General features: G+C 31.0%; 1 protein-coding gene across 1 annotated transcript; it reads left to right on the top strand.

Moving 5' to 3' along the window:
• Nucleotides 1-3,655: 3,655 nt before the first annotated feature.
• On the top strand, nt 3,656-4,166 carry LOC122301814 (nuclear transcription factor Y subunit B-5-like). Its single transcript, XM_043113188.1, has one exon. It carries the CDS (start codon nt 3,656-3,658, stop codon nt 4,061-4,063), a length of 408 nt encoding a protein of 135 aa, XP_042969122.1. The 3' UTR covers nt 4,064-4,166.
• The last annotated feature ends 5,763 nt before the right edge of the window (nt 4,167-9,929 follow it).

Genomic DNA, 9,929 nt, shown 5'->3' with positions numbered 1-9,929 from the left:
AGGAACTTCAATAAACTTGACTAAAATTGAAGCAGCTGTGAAATGGGCCAAGCCAACCAATGTAAATGAAGTTAGAAGCTTCTCAAGTCTTGCAAGATACTACAGGAGGTTTGTTGAGGGATTCTCTAGCATTACAGCCTTGATGACTAAACTGGCAAGGAAGAACGAGAAATTTCTATAGATTGAAGACTGTGAAAGAAGCTTTCAAGAGTTGAAGAAAAGATTAGTAACAGCACCTGTGCTCACCATTTCCTCAGGAAATACAAGATTTTTTATTTACAATGATACTTCTCTCAAGGGATTGGGATGTATTTTAATGCAACATGGAAAAGTTATTTCTTATGCTTCTCGACAACTTAAGAGTTACGAGCAAAATTATCCGACACATGATTTAGAGCTTGCAATAATTGTTTTTGCATTGAAGTTATGGAAACGCTATCTCTATGGGGAGAAGTGCAAGATCTATAAGGACCTTAAGAGCCTAACGTATTTCTTCACATATAAAGAGTTGAATATGAGGCAGCACAAATGATTAGAACTTTTGAAAGATTATGATTGCAACATCAACTACCATCCAGGTAAAACTAAGGTAGTGGCAGATGCTCTGAGCTAGAAATCATCTTCTAGTACCCTTGCTACTATGTACACCCCGTAGATGCATATTTTACCGGATATGGAGAGAGCATGGATAGAGATGATTATGGACACATAGGCTCGATTGAGTAGTTTCACCTTTCCTTAATAGACCGGATAAAAGCTGCCAAAACCAGTGATTCAGATTTAGTGAGAATCAAAGGAGAGGTATAAGAAGACAAAACGCCCGAATTTACAGTATATGGCACTCTAGGGTTCAAGGGAAGAATATGTGTTCCAAATGTTAAAGAGATTAGAGATGTGATCTTGAGAGAGGCTCACCACTCACTCTTATACTGTTCACCCAAGTAGTACTAAGATGTACAAGGATTTGAAGCAACAGTTTTGGTGGAGTGGTATGAAGTGCGAGATAGCTAGTTATGTGACTTAGTGTCTAACTTGTCAACAAGTTAAGGCAAAGCATCAAAGGCCTTCCGAGTTATTACAACCACTCCCTATATCTGTTTAGATGTGGGATGAAATTGGTATGGATAAGAAGATTTTAGATAAGACAACCACTTCCAAAAAGATCCAAACAAAGTTGATCATAAAATATTTGGTTATCATTTTAATTGCTTAATGATGCTTGCTTATGGTGATCTCCACCAATCAATTAGGGTATCAGAAACCTAGAAGATCCATCTTAGATGCTTTTAATCATTTTGATTTTCTATTGAATTAAAATTATTATGAAAGCTAATTTTAAAGCTTGTGTGGACCAAATAATAATAATAAAAACTTTTGTCCAAAGTAATAATATATAGGGAAAGCATGATATTTGCAAGATACCAAGACCTTGTTTAGTTATACAATTCAAATGAAATGAGACGAAATAGTTTAATTTTATATAACGAAACTAGTCCTAAAAATACTTCCTATCTATAATTGTTTAATGTTGGATTCCCAAGAGAGTTGCTCACAATTTTTTTTTTTTTTTAATTTCTTTCACCAAACTTTAATTCATTTGTCGCTGGTAACAATTAAGCGAATTATCTAAGTTGTCTAGATTATTGAATGGAAGCAGAAAAAGTATTTTGCATATATATGGTAATTACATGCATGAGAGAGCGCTAGCTAGCTATCACGACGTTCAAAAATCATATAATTTTCAAGTAATATTATCGCATTACGTAAATCTAGATTGGCAAATCAATGTGGCTGATCGATTCGTACGTACGTTCTTGAATCTTTAATATTTTATCAATAATTTGATTAGATAAAGTTGTCTACCAGCTTGTTTCAACCTCGATCTCTATTCTATGCAAAGAGTTACATGTACAGGCAAAATCACAGATCAGAAAGACGGATTCCTCGCAAGCTTTAATTTTTACAGTTCACTGCACGCGACACCTCTAATCAATAGACCAATTTATCCAAACAATGATCACAAAAATCTTTAATGCTCTTAACTTGATTCACTTTTCACACACAAATTATATGAAACTGCTGCTCTGGAAAAAAATATATATATATATACACACCAAAATCATGGATCATGAAGTGGATATGGCATTATATGCATGCGATTTTGACTGAAATTAAATTTCTATCTTGTGAATGAAGTGGAAAGTGCCGGCAGTCTTTGAGCTGATCATTGACAGTTAGCTAGCCATCCATGATATGGCTTTTGTAAAGCTAGCACTACGTGTGCGGCCTTGAAAAAGTTCTATCTAATTAATAGACCCCACGTTAACCTTTCATCATTATATATTTAGATTAATGGTGTAATCTTGAGCAATGCTCTATTGCCATCCTTGTAGTACTGTTTCCTGAAGTTGAATCCTGTGAGTTTTTCTTTTGTTTATGATTGTCAATTTGAAGGTGGACTTAAGGCTGTATTTGGGTAGTTCATATCACTCCACTAATATTTAATATTTTATCATTATTTGTTATTTACTTTTCACTACTTTTTACCACTATTCAATATTTTATCATTACCTTTTCATCATTTTTTCAATATTATTAACAGATCATCTGATCAGATCACCTCAGTACTACCCAAACATACCCTTAATTTTTATTTAGATGTTGAGGTGATTTCAGATTATCTGAATTGATTTTTAAATAGTAATGTTTTGTGGATCCTATTGATATGTGTTTGAATGTAAATACTTAGGTTTATATATATATTTAAATATATGAAATAGGTTGAGATGGATTTACTTTTTTATGAAAAATTGGAAAAAATATAATAAATTTTATCAATGATTGGTTTGAGATGGGTCGAGTCTATTTCAACAACCAAACATAGCCTAGGCCCTATTTGGTTTCATAGATGGTCTCAACCGATCTCATCTCATCTCATCTCAACATCCAAACACCATTCAAATACAAACACTTTTCAATATCAAATTTTCAAATTTTTCATCTAATCATTACTAATTACACAACTTTTTCAAACTTTCAAATAAAATACAAAAAATAATTCAACTTTTTCAAACCTCAAAATAAAAATTATATTAAAAATTATATTATAACAATATTTAACTTTATAATATTTTTATTCAACTTTTTCTCTCTTTTTTCCCTCCCAAAACCTTATAAAACATTTTACTCAAACAATTTCACTATTGTTTATAAATTGTTCATGTAAGTAACCAAATGAGACCATAGTCTACCGTATGATAGAATAATCTATATGGCTATCATGTTAAGTGTCTCCAATGGATTGAGCCGAGGTTGATGCATGCTGACCTGGTTGGCATAGCCAACTTACCATATTGGACAAAAAGACAAAAGTTACAAGATGTGAATTATGATTATTATGTTCTCATAATACATTTGATTTGTTATTTTTGTCTTTTTATCTTAATGCTCAAATATATGTGTGTTTAAACAAAAGAGCAAAAATGAAAAATTACATGTTGGCCGTTAGGTGGAAGTATGTGGTATAAGGTTTTGGTGTAACATTTCTCAATATATATATATATATATATGCATTTTGTTATATGTTTAATTGTGTCTAGACGTATAGAAAGTGGCCTGCTTTATGATCCGTAAGGAACAGTAGTACTACTCGTATATGGTCACAAGTAGTGGTTTGCTAGAAATGGAGGATAATATGGCAGCTGGTGCTTCAATTAATGCTCAATATGATGATGATGATAATTACATCAGGGAGCAAGAGCGATTGTTGCCAATAGCAAACGTTGTCAGGATCATGAAGCAAATATTGCCACCATATGCAAAAATCTCGAAGGAAGCCAAGGAGACGATGCAAGGCTGTGTGTCGGAATTCATTGGCTTTGTCACCTGTGAGGCATCGGAGAAGTGCCGGAAGGAAAGGCGCAAGACTGTGAACGGTGACGATGTCTGCTGGGCACTGGAAACACTTGGTTTAGATGAATATGCCGGGCCAATGAAAAGGTACTTACACAGATATAGGGAACACGATCGAGCAGATCATAGAGCTAATCAAGAAAAAGGTTAGGCCGAACACTGATCAAAGAGAAGCATGCAGCATGAACCATTTTCACTTAGAGGCAGCACCCAAATAAGGATTTAAGCTGGAGCTCTCTGAGTCCTAGAAATTAAGTCAATGTGATTCAAATGGAATTAAGTTTTTAACAGGTTAAAAAAGGCAGTATCATGATTCCTATTTTCAAACCTATTTTTGATTAATTATATTATCAAGAAGAAGATTATGGGACATCTGCTGCGGACTTTTATTGGTGTAGAATGTTTTATTTTTCGTGCAAATTTCTTTTTCTTTTCCTTTGTTTGAAGACATGATTCCTTGTCATTCCCATCTTATTTTCATCCGAAACCTCACAACCCTCGGGAAATATAGATTCCTTTCTGTTTGCCGAATGGGAATATTGACACAGTTATCTTGATAATGCTGATCTCATGTACAAAAGAGTTAAATTTAAATAGTGATAGTGAAGCATTGGACTTCTAGCTAGCAACCCCCAACACAACAGGACGGATCGACCGAGCACAAAAGGTTCAGTAAATTTTCTAGATCTCCACGATCCTGTCAACATTTGATCTGAGAAACCTATATATATATAGATAGGAGTTTTGCCCAACACTTTGTCTGTCTTGCATCATGAGTAGTACTACTTTTTTGGTATTTAGGGTTGTTGAAGAATAAATTCCACATTACCTGTAGACAAAGTCTTAAACATGTTTATAAGTAATAAACAATCTCTTTTGTTGAATTGATTTTATGAAATGAGTTAGGCCTATGAATTTTTTCATGATATCAGAGTCAGCAACAAAATAAATAGAAGTCAATGCTACTTACCTCATGACAAGGACTGGCCCTATGAATTTCTTCAACGGTATCATTTTTCAAGTCATGATAACATGAACCTGAGTAGTTGCTAATCAGTAATATGCAGTGTTTGTTCTCCTTAATTTTGGGTTCTAGCTAGCTATCTCAAGCTGGCCGCCTTGCTAACTAGCTCCGGCACTAAACTTACTGGTATGATATATCAAGTCCCCTTCTAGGGTAAAGTAACTTGTTCATCATGTAGATGTTGACCAGAGATATATAATTATATTAAGCTGATTTCAAAGATCTCGGGCTTTTTTCTTTCTTTCAAAATTTTAAGCCCAATTTGTGTGTATTTTGGGGACCACATTTCAGAGGCCAAAACACGACCACGTACTGCACGTCAAATGAAAACTCGGTCAACAAATAATATAGGGCTTGCTTGTTTGACATTGATTGTATCGGGTCATGGTCTTCCTAAACATGAAGACAAAAAGATCATAGATTGTGGAGAAGAGTTGCCTAGCTTCATCCCGTAATGCTAGCTCTGGTCCCTCCTCTCATTCGAACTCGGGAATCCTTTTGGTTGTTGTGATCATTGTTTTCAGGTTTCATATTCACATTAAAATAAACGAGATGAAATGAAAAATTTATAAATAATAATAAAATAATTTATAAATAATAGTTAAATATTTTAAGTTATAATATTTTATAAAATTTTAAAAAATGAGAGATAAAAAATCGAATTAAAATATTATAGAATTAAAATATTTTTAGAATATAATTTTTTAACATTATTTTTATTTTGTGATTTTTAAAAGTAAATTATTTTTTATATTTTATCTAAAAATTTGAGAAATTTTTAATAATCACGTAATAATTAAATAAAAAATTAAAAATTAAAATTAAAAAGTATATATTTGAATGTTATTTGGATCATTCAAAGGACCTTGAAATTATAGCATATTCCTACACTATTAACCATGTATTCTCCATGTCCGTATAATGTGGCAGAGTATTATATCCTTCCATACAGGATATGAGTCAATTACCGATTAAGAAGCCCCAATATCCATTCTAATATATATTTATATTTAATTTTTATATCAAACTTTACTTACATATTTGAAATTGAGTAATGTTAAATATTGTCATTAATTATATAAGTGTCATGCATTCCTTTTGAAAAAGAGTAGAGTCTATCACTAAAAAACATTAATTTTTTCAAGTGTGACCCCCATATTTACTCACCTTTTTTTAAGAGGAATGTGAGGCGTTGATGCTAGAGCTTACGTAATGCATGACTGTAAATATTATTTTTCTTTAAAGTTACATAATCAATTATCCCATTATATTATAATTAAAGGGTCACAATAATTAGTATTATAAGATCCATTTTCCATTAATTTGTATTATTATTAAATGAAAGTTAAATAATAAATCATTAATTTTACTTATAAAATAAAAATTATATACAATCGAACTATTACTTTTATTTATAATTATAATTATTTAATAAAAATAAGATATCTAATTAAGATGCTAGTTATTGTTTAAAATCAGTAGCGTCTTAATTTTCCAAATGAGAATATATGTTCTGTTGATCTCTATTTTCACCCAAGTACTGTTTGTGAGATTTTTTATTACTAGTATAGAAATTAATGAGAGTAAGGAGATAGAAGATCAAATTGCTCTATTAAAATTTTAAAATATCGAACTCCTAACATTGATACTCTTTTAAATTATCTATCTATAGTGTAATGGTACGCTATTAGTTATGAATAATGATATATATATATATAAGTTCTAAATATACAAGCGTTGGGCGGAGCTTTTCTAAAAAGTCGACTCCACTATATAAAAATGAAAAATTAAAAAATAAAAAAAAGTGTGAAAAACTCTTTTTTTTAGGACCCACCTTTTTATTAAAATTTGTTTATGCATTTAAAATTTGTCCCTAGCGTTACTCGTCAGTTTTTTTATTAAAAGAGAAATTATCATTATTTATTTATCAAAAAAATTTACATTCATGACCGGATATATTTTGAAATATCTTCATATTAAATATGATATCATAGACCAAAATAATGCATTTGAAACTTCACTAGTACACTATTTCCTTTTATGACTATTCTGATAATCATTATTATTGATACTCTCTACAGACAAAAGTCTAAGAGGTAATACTTTTTACCTAAACAGAAACTTAACCTCACGCTTTATAGAAAAAGATGACCCAACCTCTATAGACAAAAGTCTTAGAGACGAACTCTTTTTTTATTTTAATTAATAATAAGGAAATCAAAAAAGAAAACATTAAGATGAATACGAAAAATGACAAATTATAGTTTGGACCAACTCCTGTAAACTTTAGAATCTATAACCATGAAGACAACACATTTGTATCTTTTCAACCATAAAGATTAGATTTAAAAAGTTTAAAGGTGACGAGTTTGATGATCGATCTAACGCCTATGTTGAGAAGAGCTGCCAAAAGGGATGGCGCGTGAAAACCAGTGCGGATATGAGTGGTGCATGAGAACCACAAGTGGCGATTTTTGTAAAACCACTACTTTTATCCGAATGATTTTCGACCTATGAATTTGCTTATAAATCTACTTTACTCTTTTGAGGGTATACCATCAACTATCCCGCCATACTATTGTTGAATAATAATCGGTGCTATAAATTTATTACCAAATAAAATCAGACCATCCACTCTCCATTTGTATTATTACCAAATAAAAAGTAAACAATATATCATTAAGTTAAACTTATATCCCATAAAATAGGTTAAAAAATTATATTTAATTAAATTATTTGCTTTCACTTAAAATTAGTACTCATGCGTTCCACTCCTCTTTATAGATGCCATTGAATAATTAAACAAATAATATATGTAGTACTTACGGTTAAAGGAGTGCAAAATTAATAAAGCCAATTAATATTATATATATATATATATATATGTGTGTGTGTGTGTGTAAATCAGTAATTAGATATATTATTTTCCCCTAACAAACAACGTACGAGATATTTCTTTATTGCATACGTAGCCCCTTAATGCCTCTCATGGAGCAGCTTCAGACTGCATATATCTAAAAAAAATATTTTACATGAAAGTCTTATACTCTATATATTTCTATCTAATCAATATATGATTTGTCATTTTTATCATTCTATCTTAATATTTAAAATATATATTTAAATAAAATGACAAAAATAACAAATTTCATATTGGTTAGATGAAAAATATATACTATATATAAACGCCAATGTAGAACAAAATAGGGGAGAACTTAATTTTGTTTTACACAATTTTATTCCGATTTTGCCACTGCTTGGATTCCTAAATTCCGTTATGTTGTTTTTTTTTTTTTTTTTTTGGCTTCTTTTGCCGACTAACGTTTTACAGTTGTTATTGCTTTTACAGTTGTATTGCTTTTCCTCCTTGTTCTGCCGCTTGGGAGAGAATTTTATTTTGTTTTACACAAATTTATTCCCATTTTGCCCCTACTTGGATTCCTAAATTCTGTTGTTTTTTTTTTTTTTTTGGCTTCTTTTGCCGACTAACGTTCTGGTGTTTTTACAGTTGTGTTGCTTCTCCTCCTTATTCTGCCACTTGGTTGAAAAATCATTAGATGATTCTAGATACAACGACAGAGCAGATGTGTAAAATGTCAAAATTTCAACGGCTTTACAAAAGATGCGGTGACACGATTACAAAAGAAAAGAGAAATATTTTTTACAGTCGGCAGATGCAGTCGGCGTGCAGTCGGCTATAAAAAAAAATTAATACGAGACCTACATGAAAAAAAAAATTATTTTTATAAATTTTTATAATTCATGTAGGTCCCCTTGAATATAAAAAAAAAATTTATAATTTTTTTTATTCTTTTCGTAATGCCAACTGCATCTAACGACTGTATGTAGCAAAGTCTAAAAAAAAATGTACGTGTTTATACTAGATTAATTATGCCGCTTGGGGTAAAAGGTAATTTCGGGAAAAGCAATCCACCATGTTCCGCCATCTTTTTCAATTTCTAGAATATTAATCTACCGCGTACCAGTATCTTTTACTTAGATAAAAGAGTCCATCAATTCCCAGTGTCTTCTAAGAGTATTAGTAATAGGTTCAATAAACTTTAACTAAAATTTAACTAAAATTTTTATTTTTATCAATTTTAACTAGTCATTTTTTATAATACCAAATAATAGGTTTAATAAATCTTTCACTATTTTATTAAAATATTGATTTTAAACTTTTTATTGAATTTTTATTCTAATTGTAATTTAAATATGATTATATTAAATATTATGATTATATTAAAGTTTATTGTTGTATTAAAATTTATGGTTATATTATTGTTGTATTTTACTCTAAAAATATTTTACTAGTGGTTTTGGTTCTAATATGGAAGAATATTTTACTCTAAAGAATATTTTAATATTATGGAAGAATATTTTATTCTAAAAATATTATTTAGCTAGTGGTTTTGGCTCAATAAATTTAGCTAGCCAAAATGTTGAAGGCTAAATTTACTGTACACTTGTTGAGTCCATTGTAGATGTTTTTTTACATTTTAGCTATTCTTTAGTTATAATTTGACTTTGTTGAGCCCACTACCAATGCTCTAATAAAACACTTCCACCGGTTTCTATTTTGTATAAATCCTCTTTGCTTCACCGCTTCACTCACTTTCTGGAGATCAATCAATTCCACCTCCTTCGTATTTTGTCCAAATCACATTTCTAATCTATAAATATCATCTACTCCCTCAAATTCCATTGTCATCCTCTGTTCTTATGCTCTCAGTAAGTGCCTCTCTTTCCTCTTATCTCAGTGTTGATTGTATCACATCTATAGCACCTCCATAGAAGCCCCACACCCAACCACAATACACGCTAAATTCAAAAGAGGCAAGAGTCTGGCTTTGGGTATTGAACCCCCAGATTCAAAGCCATTGAACCCCCAGATTAAAACTATATGAGACGAGTTCCTCTTTTGGTGAACCAGACCCTCGATGCATAGCCAACCACCACACAGCAAACACAAAGCCAACCACTCTAAGGCAAG

This window comes from Carya illinoinensis, chromosome 2, assembly GCF_018687715.1.
Source record: "Carya illinoinensis cultivar Pawnee chromosome 2, C.illinoinensisPawnee_v1, whole genome shotgun sequence".
NCBI classification, from domain to species: Eukaryota; Viridiplantae; Streptophyta; class Magnoliopsida; order Fagales; family Juglandaceae; genus Carya; species Carya illinoinensis.
This window is presented reverse-complemented; position numbering and strand designations above follow the sequence as displayed.